The following is an 18,626-nucleotide window of genomic DNA, read 5'->3' on the forward strand; positions in this document are numbered from 1 at the left end:
AATTACACAAAACTACAATCCCTTCCTGTTTTTCCTCGAATGTGAAGGACTGTAATTAGACTTATCACCAGGTTTGTACTTACATAAGCAAGACGACGAGTGCCTTATTTGGAGTAGGATCTGCTAACCATTTACGGAACACATGAGATCACCCCCAGTTTTTTTCTGGGGTTCGTGTTGCTCAGTCTTTTGTTTTCTATGTTGTGATTTTTGTACTGTTGTTTGTCCTTTCATCGTTTTTCGTTTTTTGCCATGTCATTGTCTGTTTGTTTTTGACCTATGAGTGCGAATTAACCTTTGTATCTTTCGCCTCTCTTTAACACCTGATATAATAATCCTGTATTTTAATTGGTTGCAATTGACAGACACTGTATTTGTCCTGCGTTTTTTTTTTTTTTCATTTGATGAATTTGGTTCATTTGATCGTCCTGAATGTGCATGATAGCTAGAAAATCAGGTTTTAACCCATCATTTTCTAAGGAAAATACCTGTGCCAAGTCGAAATACGAGTTGTTTTCCTTTTGAGTTTTTTCAAGCCATGTTTGTTTTCCCCAATGTTTACAAAAATCAAAAAAGGATATTCGTTTTATAGATATGTCTGTGCTTAAAAATTATTGGAAATCAGATAAGACAATCTTAACTTTCCATACGACATAAAACTTATACAGGATTTAGAGACGGACATGTAATGTTATAAGGCAAATAGACAGTGTGGTATAATCAAATAATCAGATCCCAAAGAAATGAACCAGCATAGCCCTATTCACAAACAAAAGTCATGCAAATCTGATCTTTTGTTATATCAATTACACATAGAAATTTTCGCATGAAAGATTTGATCGTTTTCGTGGTTTTTTCCAATAACGGCTGCAGATCCTCAGATTTTTTTCGCGATCATAGAAATGCGGTTCCCGATCTTTCACAATCCAAAAATATCAAAGTTTTACAATTATTTCTATTTTTGCAAAGTTTTTGATTAAACTAAAACCAAATAACTTTATGAACTATTTTAAACAGTAATATTGAATGATATTTTTAATAGAAAAGTAGGTTATGCTTTACAAATTTGAAAAAAAAAATCATGTATGTTTACATTGTTATTTCTGTGAAATTTGGAGGAGCAATCTACTTTTTAAGGTTTTGTAAATACAGTGTACTTTTAAACCTTGATTGTTCTCGGATATTGATCATAGTGTTGAAGCATTTTGACAGACAGTTTAATTTTTCCAATATTTGTCATTTAATTCATAAAATTATATTATTGACTGAAGTTGTATGTGTCTTCTCGATAAAGATTTCCTTCATGATCCTATACCAGATCTTTCACGATCCAACCGCAATACTTGTATGGCCACCGTTACTGATTCTTTCACGATCCAATCGCAATACTTGCATGACCACCGTTACTGATTCTATCACAATCCAATCGAAATTCTTGCATGTCCACCTTTACTGATTCTGTCACCCTAATTTATCTCGATATACCGAATGGCAGCCGTGAATAAATTAAATTTTGCGGTTCTATTGTACTTAATTGTTTTCATCTCAGTTTTCTGGGAATAATAACATGACATCAGCAGGATAATCCTTACATCATCAGTGCTCTCGGTTTCTACTGGGATATGTACTGCCCAAAACTTCAATGCTCAGTTGAGTTTTTCCTCATACATCATGTGTGCATATCTTAGAGAGGTGAATTAATACGGCATTTAAACGAAGTCTCAGTTTATATATATATATTGATTTTATTTTTGTATCATTGTTTGCACATACGTCCCGCATTGTTTCTAAAACAGTTCATTGGAAGATATCAATACCTTGTTAATAAATATTCCGTATCAACTTCACAAATAATACGATGGTCTTGAAGTATAGATTCTAGGTACTGGCGTTGTTTTTCAGCTTAATTACGTGTTAATTTTCCACTTTTTCGTCCTTGTGTATTTTTAACCTTTACTGTTTATCCATTTTTGATTATATACTTATGACGTGGATCGGTACGTATACATGAATTTGAGTTCTTGTCTTTCATTTTTGCTTATATACTTTGTCTTTATGTCATTTTGTGTTTCTTTTTGTTGAAACAGTTATTTGTATTTATAGTGATTAAGATTATATAACAATGTTGACTGCTGTAACCCAATTTTTGACGTTTTACCTATTATGTCTGTTTGTTTTGCTCACACATTGTTGTCAATGTAATGGAATTCTATGCGACTGTAATACAAGTGAGAGGTTAAGCTAGCTATTAAACCAGATTTAATTCACTATTGTCTACGTAAGGAAATGCCTGTACCAAGTCAGGAATATGACAGTTGTTTTCCATTCGTTAGATGTGTTTGAGCTTATGATTTTGCCATTTTATAAAGGACTTTCCATTTTGAATTTCCCTTGGAGTTTTTTTGTTATTTAACTTTTTGAATATGAGACATATCAAATCGACCCCGAAACAATCACCAAACAGGAATAACTATTTAAAAAAGTCATAATAAATTTATTGAGCACATAAATAATCTCAATTAGAATTTAATTATTGGAGTTTCTAAAACTCTGCAGTATATCTTAGGTAGTTAATGCAAACCTTAGCTCTGCATAAACCAAACATGTTTTCTAAAACTGTGCAGCATATCTGAGGTAGTTAATGCACATCTTCTCTCTGCATTACCCAAACTTGCCAATGTCGTGTGTTTATTGAATAAAGTGTAGACTTAGTTTTAATACAAATAATTATCTTACTTGTGTTACCACAAATAACCACATAGAATGAAAACAATATTTGAAAAGTTAATCAGGAAATTGAAACTTGAAAATACAAATTGCACAGAACAATGTAAAAGTGTTCAACAAGGAAATTAATAAAAAGTGTATATTTGTAAAACGTAAATTTGCAATTGGTTTCATAATGTAAATATAATGAATCATTACAGACTTTCATCAAATTAGATAAAATATATCAATGGTCCTTGATATTTAGACTAAGAACAATTGGTATTGATCAAGCTACACTTTATGCCAAGCCGAAAATTCTTATATTCAATCATTAAACGTCACCTAGAGCGCAAATCCTGTCATATGAGAAATGCTTTAAATTTGCCATTACTCCCGTTGCTCAACAGAATGATATTGCGTTCATTCGTTAGTTTATATTTTGGTTTGGCTTTCGCAAAGGGGTACACTTTACTTATACATGTACCATGAGCATAATTTATCAATATACACATATAAGATACATGTTACAAAGGCATATTAACCAATTGGATGAATAAACTGTTCAAGATCAACGCCTCATAATGGTAAAAAAAAACAGAACAACTATATAATATCGATGTTACAGACGACAAAAATACAGATTCAAACGTGGCAATACTTATAGGTTTCATAACGAGTTGAATATTGTTTGATATCTACTCGAGTTTTTAAGTTTGGATATAATAAAGAGCCTTCGGCGAGTTTATTATTACTATTTGAATTTAATAACGAGAGCTGATATCAAGTGATATATAATTCTCACAAGTTGTTAGTCCTTGTTAAACACTATCCTTGTGTTAAATTAAAAATTCCGCGAATCGTTGATCTAGTCTTTTGCACATACACGTATGACGTCATATGTCCTGTTCCGGCGTTAACCTTTAACATAAGACATTTAAAAACTTTCTGTACGCTTCAGAATAAAATGAAATTTTGACAAAATGAAGATTTCAGGTGAAAAGTGTGAGTGTTTTGTATATTATTGAAAAAAAAACATATGCTCGTTGCCATGGAAAATATAAATATATCGTACTTTGAAAGTCATCAATAACTATAACGAATAGCCAATGTCGTAATATTTTCTTATTGCAGAATAAGCCAATCAAATTAACGCATTTTTCATATCGCTTTTTCGTATCAAACTGCGGGATGTGTGATACGAGTAATATTTGTTCATTCAAGAAAAGATAACAGGTCACAACGATAAGAGAATATAGATTATCATCCTTCCCTACCGCTATATCAGCTTCCTCAACGTATCCGTAAAACTCGTATCATGTTAGCGCGTGCAGTGAGGAGACATTATCAAGTGAGCAGGACTTATCAACAAATTCTCCCAACATATTGCCTTATATTGTAATAGTGATAAGTCACCAAATAAATTCTTTTAATCAAATAAATTACACTACATATTTTCCGATGAACCATTTTTTCCCCCTAAAGTTACTTTAAATTCTGAAACGAGAAGTTGATAAAAACGTGTCGACCGCAGTCTTGATAAGTTCTGCCGGGTAGCTGTAGGCTATTTGACCTAACTTGAACCCTTGAACTGACCTGTATTGAGATCAATCTATCGATACAAATGTCAACAATTCGGGGGTGGCAGTTTAAATGATTAAAAAGATTTATAGTGAACATAAAAATTCAAAGTAAAACTAATAATAAAAATTAATTGATTAAATGCACATGTATTATACACTCTAGATTAAACATTTCATATGTAAAAGAAATAAGCCGATAACAGTCCATTCTGTAAAATATTGGACAGTTCTGCGGCCGAATGGACTTTGAGAGGCTTATATCTTACTTAAAACATTGTTTAACACGTCAAAAAGGTGAAAAAATGCAAGCAAATACAAAGTTTTGGTAAGATTTATTTTCATCAAGTGTGAAAATTGTGAATAAGCTTTCTTTACATTAAAATTTATCCTACATGTTGGCCCCTTTAAACAGTAGCTCAATTTAAACAATATACAAAAACAAAGTACAGCTGAAGGTAAACAACATGTATTGCTACATGAAGATAAAGACACAGCGTATGCGTATCATGATTTTTGCGTGCGCAAGGACTACTCTAAATTATTTCCTTGTATACCTTTACATTCGTTTTGTGTTTCAAAATGGACAAAGACGATGAAAGTTTATTCTTAATGCAAAATACGAAGAAAGTGATGTCGTTATCAGTGATTGTGTTGTTTCAAACTTTGGATTAAAATCAAATGTGTATTCAGATATATTCGATTTCAGTGTGGATTACAAAGAGGATATAGTTATAGTAGCTAATAATGGCAAGTTTTATATTTGTTATATTTCAAATTGTAGTCCTCTCCTATTAGTTTCTTGTTTCTTCTGGGGTTTTTATATCTTACTAGGTGAATGAGAAAAAAAGAAAAACATGTGAAGACAGGTTCACATTGAACCATATCGAGTGCACCGCAGTCGATTTTATTTCAAATATATAATTATGAACAAATGAAGAAATAACAATGTGCAATCATTTTAAATTCTTTTGTTCTTCATCGGGATTTTCAAGAGACGGTTATTGTTTACCAAAACGGTTACACCTGAATATCTCCCCTTTTTTCTGTTTTTTTTCTGCAAGGTCGTTTCGCCCTTTTTTCGTTTATTTGTGTATTGATGTCCCTGGTTTTTTTTATAATGTTACCGAATCATAATTTTGTCTCTCGATTTCCTTTTGCAAAAAAAAAAACTCTCTTATTTTCTTTTATAACACAAAACGATCACTACAAACAAAGTGCGAATCGGACACATTGCAAATATTCATTGTCGTTCATAAGCGAATTGTTGCATTATATTCATATTTAAGCAATAATATGAGACTTAAAAACAACAACTTGTAAATCAACGCCGAATTGAAAATTATAAAAACTATTGAAGTCCCCTAGTTCATGAAGCAAGTTCTTGATTTGCACTTTGTACACAGGGTGAGGTTTAGGTAGTTTATGGTCCTTGTATTGCCGCATGATCTATCAAACGTTAAAAGCATTACTTTATTTGTTTTTCATTTTAATTGTAGCTGAAAATTATGTTAGGAAGAATAAGAGCAACAAATAAAGGCAACAGTAGTATACCGCTGTTTGAAACTCATAAATCGATAGAGATAAACTCAAACTAGGGTCACAAACCAAAACCGAGGGAAACGCATCAAATATAAGAGGAGCAACACCAGAGGTCAATTTTGAAACCAAAGACGGACGAGGATAATTCTTTTGAAAAAAGAAATACATAAAATCAACAAAAATAAGACTTATAACGAGCTTTATCAACCAATTGAATTTGTGCTAAAGGAGACAACCCAAAACATGAGTAAAATGGCTGTGATATAAGTATTGGTAGTGTTAAAATCAATTTGAAAGGGATTTTTTTCTCAAGAAACCGTTTTGATGAGTGACAAAATTATTGTATTGGAAGGTGTTTTTTAATAAAATGTTGTTTTTTTTGTAATTGTCATTTGTTCTTTGGTTGTATTTTTTTCACATGAAGAAAAGAATTGGCGGAATTGGTAGTTTTATTTTCTTCTGTGATTGGACTTTCATTTACCCGTAAGAATCAGTTATGCTACCATCAGCTGTCCAATATTTTTTTAAGAAAGAGGAGGGCTATTCTTAAAAAATATTGGACAGTTAAAGGTAACATAATGGTTTCTTATAGGTAAATGAACAATAGAATGACGTTACAACAATGTTTTAATAAATTATAAAATAAGAAAAATTACCACATTACAAAAACCCTTTTTCTGACAAGTCTAAAGTACTTATTTCGTCTGCTAAAACAAAACAAACATACAAAATGGCTACTGACAAAGATAATGTTTTTGAAGAACAATCAAGCAGACATTTTTTACTTCAATTCGGGGGAAATTCAGTAAACGAAAGCTTAAGTTAAACTGTTGATGAGGTACTATGGGAATCAGAAGATAATTCTGACACAAATGAACTCCTAAGTGAAATGGAAAGCCCTTGTTGAAATTATTGGGACTTTTCAAAACCAAGATCTAGCGACCGGTATAAATATCTCCCTGTAAACTTCCAATCCAATCAAATTACACAAAAACCACAAGATGATAATATACACTCGGACAATCAAGTTGAAGATATGGCAATAAATTTAACTAAAAAAAAAAACCAAAACATCAACCAAAACATAAAAGATTTAGAGATGTGACAGACGCTGATTTAGAATCATTCATTAAGGAACAAGAAGGCAAAAATACTTCCAAAAAAAAACAAGTCTGATCTAAATATCTTCCAATCATATATGAAAACAAAACACAATGAAACAAGAAATATTGAATTAGACCGTTATTTAGGTTTCTTTTTCATCAGTGCAACAAAAGAAAGACAAACAAATGATACAATGGAGTACGGTCCAACATCACTTAAATCCATTCAACAAAGTATCAGTCGTTACCTGAAAGATAAATAAAGGCAACAGTAGTATACTGCTATTCGAAATTCATAAATCGATTGAGAAAAAAACAAATCCGGGTTACAAACCAAAACTGAGGGAAACACATCAAATTTAAGAGGAAAACAACGACACAACAGAAACTCAACACTAAAATGCAACACACACAGAAACGAACTATAATATAACAATGGCCATTTTCCTGACTTGGTACAGGACATTTTAAGAAAAAATGGTGAGTTGAACCTGGTTTTGTGGCTAGCCAAACCTCCCGCTTTTTATGGCAATGTTAAATATAACATTAAAATGACAAGATTACATGACAGGACTACAATACAAATAAATGGGAGAACATACAGGACAGAGACACACACAAATAATAGCTATCAAAAGGTACCAGGCTTATAATTTAATGCGCCAGACGCGCGTTTTGTCTAAATAACAACTAGATAACAACTACCAATTCAACATCATGACCGATGATGAATTTTACAAAAGCCGTCAAACATAGAGTTCAAAATTTAAAAATCTAAAGTATCTTGGATTGGTAAATAAACCAAATGCCGCTGACCCATTAACAGATGATGACATAAACGAGTTTTACTCTAAAACTATAATGGGTCCAACAAGTCCTCGCTCTCTAATAAATACAATATATATAAATAACAACTACCACTTTGGTCTACGAGGAGTTACAGAACATTAAAATTTATGTTGGGGGATATCACATTGAAGGTGGACACAAATGGAGATGAATATCTCCAGTATTGCCGTGAACGACAAACAAAAACAAGGAAGGGTAACAATCTCTCCAATTTACGGAGAGCAGGACCCATTATCATGGAGAACAAGAATGACCACACGAGATGTCAAGTTTTTGCATACAAACTTTTTAGACAGAAAAGACCAGAAATAATGAAAAAAGACGATTCCCCTTTTTACATTCAAGCAATAACATTTCAAGATGATAAATATGGACCAAAGTTGCCGTGGTACAAAGGTCAAAGACTTGGTACAAAATCAATATCTAAAATAATTAAAAGTATGGCAACTGAAGCACTGCCTAATAACGACAAGAGGCTCATATGTCACAGTGCAAGGAAAGGGTCAATACAAAAACAAAAAGATGCAGGAGTTCAGGACACTGAAATCGTTCAAAGGACAGGACATAAAAATGTGAACGGTCTCTTATCCTATTATAAAACTAGCTTAGAGCAGCAGAAAAAGACATCATTAATGCTATCAACAACAAGTAACCCAATAAATCACCCAACAATATCAAACTGTAAAACAAATACTAAACCTGTAGAAATTATAACACAATATCAGTCAACAGAAATTATTCGTCACAAACAGTAATCAGTCTATCTATCATGGGAATTTTAATTTTCCTAACTTGCATCCTGCAATGAGTGGTCTTTTTACAAATGCAACCTTCCATGGTAGAAATTTTAACTTTACTTTCAACAATGGAACATCATCCGATCAGCACCCCTCTGATAACAACAACTTGAACAAAGTGAACAAACGAAAACATCCTTGCATTATTGACAGTGACAGTAATTAAAACCTAAATTATTCACGAACATTGGATTTTACTATATTTTATATTTCATTTATGCATCAATATAAAAACCAATAATTTAAAATACTTTGTTCAAATCTACTGCAATTGAACTGATATCAATACATTAATTTAATGTTTACCTGACTTGTTTTCTATGATTATCAATTAGCAAAGAGGGACGAAAGATACCAGAGGGACAGTCAAACTAATAGATCGAAAACAAACTGACAAAGCCGTGGCCAAAAATAAAAAGACAAACAGACGAATAATAGTACAGATGATACAACATAGAAAACTAAAGACTAAGCAACACGAACCCCACCAAAAACTGGGGGTGATCTCAGGTGCTCCGGAAGGGTAAGCAGATCCTGCTGATCATGTGGCACTCGTCGTGTTGCTTATGTTATTACAAATCCGGTAAATAGTCTAATTCGGTAGGTCACATTCGTGAAAAGGGAATGGTATTGTAGTTACGACATAGGGAACATATCCGATATCATCTGTGAAACGGTTATTCCTTAACAGTCAACTTCACCATTTGGAACTCTTGGTTTAATAGCTTCCTTGTGAGCAGCAATCCTCTATCAAGGAAATCATGATAGGAAATACAAGCCCGGGAATATCGTATCAATTGGGAGATATATACTCCGTATGCAGGCGCTGCTGGATTGTTGCTATATGGAAAGTTCACAATTGGGAAGCTGAAATCATCTCTTTTGTCGTAAAGTTTTGTTTTCAACCGACCCTCATTGTCAATTTCTACATGTAAGTCAAGATATGAGGTAGACTTAACTGTATCTGTAGTATCCTTTATCTCTTGTTCGATGGGATAGATTCGTTCAACATAGTAACCAAATTTTGAATTATTTAGTGAGAGAACATCATCGATATAGCGGAACGTAAAATTAAAGGATATTGCTAGCTTCTTATCTTTCTTCCTAAGAAGTTCCTGTATGAAGTCAGCCTCATAATAATAAAAAAACAAGTCGGCAAGAAGAGTGGCACAATTGGTTTCCATTGGAATACCGACAGTCTGTTGAAAAACAAGTCCTCCAAACGTAACAAATATGTTGTCAATCAAGAAATCAAGCATCTTGATAATGTCAGTTTCAGAGAATTTTTTGTTTGAATCAGAGTGATTCTTTATAAAGTAGGATTTAACCCTCCCCAAGACAAGATACTTGTATCTACGTTCGCCATTCTTTTTTTTTTTGTATAATTTATCAGGTTTTTTACATATTGATATCATAAAATATCAGTTGCGAGCTACAATGTGAACCTTTTTTTGGCGAGTGAGCACAGCAAACGAGCAAAAAGGTTCACATTGTATCGAATGGCCAATATTTTACGATACAGGGGTATTTATATGTCTTGCAATTATAAATTCCCCAAAAAGTCACATTTTAAAGTTATTGTGGTGAAAATTGGTAGAAATGACAGATATTGTACAATGAGAATTAACATTGGGTAGACAGATATGTCCAATAGTTATCAAAGGTACCAGGATTATAATTGTATACGCCAGACGCGCGTTTCGTCTACATTAGCCTCATCAGTGACGCTCAGATCAAAATAGTTATAAAGCCAAACAAGTACAAAGTTGAAGAGCATTGAGGACCCAAAAATCCAAAAGTTGTGCCAAATACGGCTAAGGTAATCTATTCCTGGGATAAGATAATCCTTAGTTTTTCGTAAATTCTAAGTTTTGTAACAGGAAATTTATTGAAATCTTAGATGATTTTTAATACACGTCAGATGTTCATTTATTGTCTTGAAACTTTTTCGGTATAACTAGGTTAGGATCTGAACCTAAGACCTTCTCATTTAGAGCTGCTCAGACTCTTGAGCTACCTAGTTGAATACACTGAAAGCATATATTACTAATGTCAAATTATTTGAGCCTGAATTACATGTACCAAGTTTTCTCCAATTGCTTGTAAAGCAAAGAAAAATAATTGTTTCATAAAAAAGAGCACACATACGACAATTTCGTAACATTTTCACTGCATATTGAATTGGTGTCCTGAAATATTCCACAAAAAGTCACAATTTAATGTTTTTTTTGTGAAAACTGTTAGAAATCATAAATATTGGCTACATGTGAATTTGATAATTTATATGAGATAGACAGATGTGGGCAAAATCTTAAATGATTACTATGTGTAAACATGTCAAGATTCCATTTATTGTATTCACTGTTTCAGCGTAACTAAGTAAGGATTTGAATCTAAGACTTTCTCATAAAGAGCTGCTCTGACCCCTGAGCTACCTAGTTGCATACACTGAACGCATACATTTTTTCAAGAATCATAAACATGTTTTACCTTGTCATTTTAATTCCAAAGTCATAAAAAGTATGACAAATCAATGAACATGAACCAACCATATGCAGCGAAGCAATATTGTATTATTTTTTAAAAAATTATGGTGAACTGGTTCTGTTATTAAAACATGAAGTTATTATGAAATAAAGAAGAAAATACCTGACTGGTTTTACATGTTAGAAATAACTATGTTGTCCTCAATGATGACATTTGGCAAAGTTAACACACACTTGAAGGAAATGATACCATACCTCCATAACCTAATTAGAATACCGTCCATGGATATATTTTCATATGCAATTTTGTGGGGTAGTCGTTACAAAAATAACTCCTACCTTCCTTGTCTTCTGATGTACAAATGGCGGGTACATGATGCGAGATGTCGAGGCATTTACATATAAGAGGAACAATTTACCAATCTCTGTATTTCTCAAATTAACTTTTCCTTCATGACTTACGACTACTTACATATATATTTATTTTCAGTCTTGAAAACAAACCGCATTTTAATGCGTTTCCGGAATTATTTTGTGAAGCGTATGCTTAAAAGTTATTCAGCAGTCAGCGAGTAGAAATTTTATTCTTCTGGTTCTATGAAATACCACGATCTTTCAATATAATCCGATTTCTTCTTTTTGTATCATCTTTGAATATTATACTCCCATATATGTATTATCATGTACACGAAACAGTGTTCTTCCTCTATTTAAAGGGAATATTTTACCCTGCGTATTTCAGCCACAAGGTGTATCCGCGGTTTAATATTTTGATGACGTGTGTTGCCTATTAATTAAATTTTCGCGTAATATGAAAAAAAGAAATTTTGATAAAAAAACATTACTTTGAAAGATGATAAAAAGTTTATCTGAATGTGTATAGTATAGATATTGAAAAATATCAGCTTGCTCGACAGAATATGAAGCTAAATGACTCGTTCGCTACGCTCACTCGACGTCTAGCTTCATATTCTGACTCGCGGACTGATATTTTTCTATATCTACCAATCCACATCTAGATAACATGTACATAGAAATGTAACATGCGACAAAGCACAGGTTTAATCGTGGTAGTATCGATGTTACAGACAACAAAACACAGTTTCAATCGTGGGAATACTAGATTATATCGATGTTACAGACAACAAAACACAGCTTCAATCGTGGCAATACAATATTATATCGATGTTACAGACGACAAAAGACAGTTTCAATCATGGCAATACTAGATTATATCGATGTTACAGACGATAAAACACAGTTTCAATCGTGGCAATACTAGATTATATAGATATTACAGACAACAATGCACAGTTTCAATTGTGGCAATACTAGATTATATTGATGTTACAGACGACAAAACACAGTTTCTATCGTTGCAATACTAGATTATATCGATGTTACAGACGACAAAAGACAGTTTCAATCGTGGCAATACTAGATGATATCGATTTTACAGAGGACAAAATACAGTTTCAATCGTGGCAATACTAGATTATATCGATTTTACAGACAACAAAACACAGATTCAATCGTGGCAATACTAGATTATATAGATGTTACAGACGACACAAGTCAGTGTAAGTCAGCGAATGTTGTTGGTTGCTGCCTTTCGCTTTTTTTTCTTTTTTTTATGTTTATTGTTTTTAGTCATTAATGAGGCCTTTTGTTTTTAAGGTTTGTTGTCTCGTTTAAATTTTGTCATGTTGTGCCGCCTTTTATAGCTGACTATATGGTTTGGTTTTAGCTCACAGCTGAAGAATGTACATGTATGGTGACTTATAGTTGCTAACATGTACGTTATGTGGACTCTTATGGATAGTTGGCAAAACATTTTTCTATAATACATCATCCGTCCAAAAGAAACACCCAAATTTTCTATAGTTAAATAGACATGATAAGTGAGCAAATGTGTAAGACTTTTTGTGGGAGTTTGATGAAGAAACGCTCGAACGACAGAAGTGAAAACTGCAAATAGTTTATAGACCTTCAAACCATTATCTAAATGAATCGAATCTTGATTCATTGCACATGTAAGAAAACTCTAAAAGGTCAAATAAAATGAAGATACTGAAAATCGTCCAAAAACTACAGACTTTAAAAGAAGCATTGTTAATAAAATAAAGACGTTTAAAGGAAATCGGTCAAGATATTCTTTAATTAGTTTGGGACATGTTTGGGACATGTATGACCGGATTGACAGACAGAACAACAACGGTATACCCTAACACATCTGTTGTTGACAGGAGAGTGAAAATGTAACACAAGGCATATTAACCAATGCGCAGTATATTTGCCTCCAGTAAATGTTGATAGTAAAAAATAAACTATGGTGTATATAGCTTTAAAAAAATAAAACAATATACATTTTCAGCCGAGATATCTCTCTATAGGGTTAAACTGGATTGGATAAAAGGTAATTGCAAATAATTGTTATATTGGTAGCTGTACTTGTAATATTATAGAGATGCTTATGTCTGTCTAAAAATGTCATGTCTATTAAGGACAAGAATGAAATAATTATACACTGCATAGTCTAATCTTAAACTAACTCGACTTGGAGAATTAGAGAGTCCTGTTTGAATAGTGGTTTGTCTCCTTCCTGTGAATTGCATCGGTATTTTATCGAATGCAGATCTACTTAGGATTTTTCTTTTATACAAGTGTTGTTGTTGTTGCATGGGTTATAAGAGGCGACATAGTTTAACTCGGTGCACTTGCATTCTAAGATATTTTCGTCAGACGTCTACTTGGGACTTGCGAATTGTGGTTGTTTTTTGTTTCAAAAAAAAGCAAGTAGATTCCACAGGGACAATACAACTTACAAGTAGAAGACCAACTGACAACGCCATGCCTAAAAAGGGAAAAAATACGAAAAGACAAACAACATTCAACAAAACAAAACATAGAAAACTAAAGACCAAATAACACGCAACCAACCCAAAACCGTAGGTGATAACAAGTTCTCTGGAAGGGTTAGCAGATCCTGATTCAAATATAGCATCCGTCGTGTTGATCATGAAAGTACACATTCCGTAATAAGTCTTATTCGGGGATGTTACACTCGAGATAAAGAGGACGAAATTGTGGTTACGACAATTATAACACATTCGCCGTCATCTGTGAAACAGGTGTTCCGTAGCAGTCATCTGATTCCGTGAAATTGTGACGACGTCCGTAAATGTTCGAAGGGAACTTTCCAACTTTGACATTAGGAACCTTTGGTTTTATAGCTGCCTTATAAGCAGCAACCCCTATCAATGAAAAAAAGAATAGGATACGCAAGCTCTAGAATATCGTACCAACTGGGAGATATATACGCCATATGCTGACGCCGCTGGAATATTGCTCAATAGAAATGAAAAGTTATTGGTGTCTGAAAGTATTTTACGCTAGTTAATATATTTTTGCACGTAAGCTTGTTAGTCCTCCTTATAAGCCAGATTAATTTTTTTTCTCTTCGACTTTTGATTCTAAATTTTGCCTTTTTTATTGACGGCTGACATTGAGGTCTGATTGAAGGTCATTAACAAAATCTGAAACATTTATCAAATAAAATCAAAATTAGGACCAAACTGAATTAATTTGAAGACTTAATCAACACAAGTGATTTAGTGCAGGCATTTCCTTACGTAGAAAATTTGAATTAAACCTGGTTTTATAGCTAGCTAAACCTCTCACTTGTATGGCTGTCGCATAATATCCAATTATATAGACAACAATGTAAAATAGCCATATTCGATATGACTTTGCATTTGAAAATATAGAAAAACCAAAATATCAGCCTAAACACGTAAAAAATGCGAAGTCATAGGCTATGGGTTGTAATGATCACAGACCTCGTTTTGTTATATTTTCTCTTCTGGTTTTTATCCGCTGAATATATTAAATGACAAGTAATACTTATTTCAATATAATACTGATGCTGATAAAGAATATGGACAATGAAGAAATAAAGTTAAACAGCATGTTATCAGTGTATGTAAGACATTCCTAAATATACAAACTAGCTGGGCAAATTTTGTTTTGTCGCCAAAGTGTATGCGAGGACACAATTTTTTTTCTCGTTCTCCTCGAAAATCATAATTGAATGTTTTCCTGTTATCAATTCACGGTTATAGCTGATAAGATTCTAAAGCAGAGATACGATCTTTTATATTCCCCCAAGAGAATCCTATTTCCATGTTCGTTATTCTGATATTTGCTTATGTTGTAGCCGCTTAGATGTCTACGTAAAGATACCATCATTCCTAATGTCCCAGAGAAAATCCTATTTCCATGTTCCTCATCTGGATATCTGCTTACTGTTATTGCTGACAAGATGACTAAGCAGATATACCATCTTTTATTTTTTCCCAGAAAATTCTATTTCCATGTTCGTCATTTGGGAATTCAATATAAGTTTGTTTCTGAATAACTTCATATAAAACCAAAGGTAACTCCTCTGGTAACAATTGTTCATAAAATACAAGAAAGAGAACATTTCTCCATTTCTTGAGTGAATACTTTCCATTCTAGCCATGTTGTATTCAAACATGCAGTAATAAGATTGTAGAAAAGATTTTGTTATTATACAAATGGTCTTTCGGCTGCTTTCTATTGCATGTATAATGTTATCTGTAATATCTTCTCCTGGAACAAAATCACGATGATGTAAACATAACCTCAAATTTCCTTCTTCTTCAAGATTTTGTATGCAGTCTTTCAAAACAAATGCTCGATCTTCATCTGAATATGACACAAAGGCATCATACATAAAGTCCAAATTGTTTTCTGAATGTTTTGTAGACCGAAACCGGTTCTTAAACTTTGTTTTATAATATAAGAAGTGAAGTCTACCTCTAAATGTATAAAACATAAAACGGAGTTTCTGTCTGTGTCTGTGGATAGCGGTTATAAGTAATATTGATATGAAGATGAATATAGTAGAACACGTGATAATTATTGAAATGATATAGTTCAAACAATTTTGCTGTAGAACAATTATTCCTTCTTCAAATGAATTGAATTCCGAACTGCTTGCATTGTTGAAAATGCATTTGTACTGATCAAAATAAATGAAATGACGACGACTAATTCTCATCCAATTTAGAAAAGGAACTCTGGAACAGTCACAGTGAAACCTATTGTTGCTAAAGTCAATTTTTATACTTTTACTTTTTTCAAGAAGTATATCGATGTTTTCCATTGACCAATCGTCCAAAAACCGTATGGCATTGCTAGACAAACTCAAAATCTCTAAATTTACAAAATAAGACAAATCAAAACTCACATCTGTCAGCTTATTTAAACTTAAATCAATAATGCGTAAATACGGTTGGTCAATGAATAATTTGGAAAATAGATGCTTGATTGAATTCTTTGAGAGACATATATACTCAAGTCTGCTATTTTCTGTTAGCATGTAGCTATTTTCCGCTAAGAACGGACCAAGTGAATTACCCGTTAAGTTCAGAAATGTAACAAAAGTTAAATTAAGACATATCTTATCTATCCAATTGTCACTCAAATGAAGACTTTGCAAACTGACTGGTGCTGGTATAGAACTTTCTTTAGGGAAAGAGCGCGTTCCAGCACAATGGTCATTGTTTGTTATATGAAGTTCACGTATTGGCGTTTCAAACAACAGAACATTCATTTCTTTCCAAGGCACCATTTCTCTTACAAGAACACTATTCATTTTGAGGACTTCAATTTGTGTCTTGGACAAGCTTAAAATGATATCAATCAAGTTATACGGCTTAGAAGAAAGTTCATAGCAAAAGAAATCTAGTTGCACATATTCAAGCTTGGTTAAAAACGAAAAAGTTCCAGTCTCTATGAACATAAATGCATAATGCTTAAATGTGTCAAATTTGGCGTGTATTTGAATGTGTCATTATATAAAGAAAAATTACAAAAACCTCTAAAAATCATTGAAGAAAGATTATGTAAGGACGAAAATCCAATCCCTAGAATTCTTTCGTCATCGGCATTAGCATCTAATTCCAGTATTTCCAACATTTTCAAATCTTTAACAGTTTCATCCGGAAGAATGAACGTATAAAGGTCTTTTCGTCGATGATTATTCTTTTGAACAGACAGTTGTTTCAGTGATTTTAAAGGTTTATAACACCCTGGAGGCAGCTGTTGCGTATTATATCTAAGTTTATTATTGTTGAGTCTTAGAACTTTAAGGTTTTTCAGTCCTAAAAATGTCTTTTCATTCAGTGATTGCAACTTGTTATTTGATAGATCCAGTATGCTAAGATCCGTTAAATTTTCAAAGGTATGATTTGATATTTCTTTCATTTGATTGGTCATTAAGTTGATATGACGCAACTTTGGAAGCCCAGCGAACATTTGCTGATTGACTAAATGCAACGAATTGAAAAATAAATTCAATACAGTTAAATTGATTAGCAATTGAAACGCATTGTTTTCAATATTTTCTATGAAGTTAGCACCGAGATTAAGCTGATGCAGGGTTCCGAGTCCAGTGGACATTCCTTTAGTTACTGAATATAATGAATTATAAAATAAATCAAGAATAACGAGCTTTGGTGTGTATTGGAAGGTATCATTTGGTAATTTGTCGATCCCGTTATTGTTCAGTTTAAGGTGCTGTAGTTTAACAAGTCCACCAAATGTGTACTCATGAATTGAGTTTATGTTGTTGTAGGATAAATCTAACACAGTAAGACTGCCTAAATGATTAAATACATTTTTTGGCAAACTTAATTCCTGATATCGTGAATTACCACTGAGATAAAGAAACCGCAGATTCTGGAGGCCTGTGAATGAATCTATATTGATTGCAGTGATTTTGTTGAAAGATAGATCTAAGACATCCAACCTATTCAAAAGGGCAAATGTTTTATTGAGTATTTGTCCGATTAAATTATGTTGTAGATAAAGGTAAACCGTGTCAGCTGGTGTATCTGGAACAACTGTCAAGTTTCTGTAAGAACAATCAACGTGTAATTCTTTATGTTTATTAAAATGATTACAGTGGAAATTTGTTACCGTTTTTCCTGGTACAATGTTGTCTTTGTAACAGTCACCACTGAACAGGGAAGTCATCAATAATACCTTTAAAAACATAACTTGCATCATATTGCCTGGTGATTTATTTTTTGCTGAAAAATACAAAGACTTGCGTATTTGCTGATTAAGAAAGGAAATGTCCTGGATGCACGTGAAAGAATCTCGTGAAATGAAATACGATTAAAAGGATTTTTTTAGAAGTTATTGATTTGTAATCTCGGACGATTTACCCACAGACTGAATAAAAATCCAAAACACTTTTATGTAAAGTTTGTGAATCAACGGCTCAGATATATGTGATAAATGATATAAACTAACAGAATAATGATGAACTTTAAAAACTCAAAACATTTTTTGGCTTCATCAAATCACGATCATGAATAACCTGGTAATAAGACAAACCGAACTATTGGTGTCCCACGAATTTCTTGATGGGAGCTTTTGATATACAACTGAACAAAGAACTGGTCGACTTCTCATTTAGGCGATGGTTACCAGCATTGATTGCCTTCGATGATGGACACACCCATTATTAAA

At 32.8% G+C, this 18,626-nt stretch overlaps 2 protein-coding genes across 2 annotated transcripts in view; both read right to left on the reverse strand.

Annotated features, from left to right (window-relative positions):
* LOC127709633 (insulin-like growth factor-binding protein complex acid labile subunit) overlaps positions 1-18,125 on the reverse strand; it is a 25,830-nt gene extending 7,705 nt beyond the window's left edge. The window contains exon 1 of the mRNA XM_052215238.1: positions 16,904-18,125. Coding sequence (XP_052071198.1) covers positions 16,904-18,125 — 1,222 coding nt within the window. The remainder of the gene's footprint in view (positions 1-16,903) is intronic.
* LOC127710041 (toll-like receptor 4) lies at positions 14,976-16,853 on the reverse strand. Its single transcript, XM_052215767.1, has one exon. It carries the CDS (start codon positions 16,741-16,743, stop codon positions 15,409-15,411), a length of 1,335 nt encoding a protein of 444 aa, XP_052071727.1. The 5' UTR covers positions 16,744-16,853; the 3' UTR covers positions 14,976-15,408.
* Positions 18,126-18,626: the final 501 nt, after the last annotated feature.

Source organism: Mytilus californianus, unplaced genomic scaffold, assembly GCF_021869535.1.
Source record: "Mytilus californianus isolate M0D057914Y unplaced genomic scaffold, xbMytCali1.0.p SCAF_7, whole genome shotgun sequence".
In the NCBI taxonomy this organism is placed as follows: domain Eukaryota; kingdom Metazoa; phylum Mollusca; class Bivalvia; order Mytilida; family Mytilidae; genus Mytilus; species Mytilus californianus.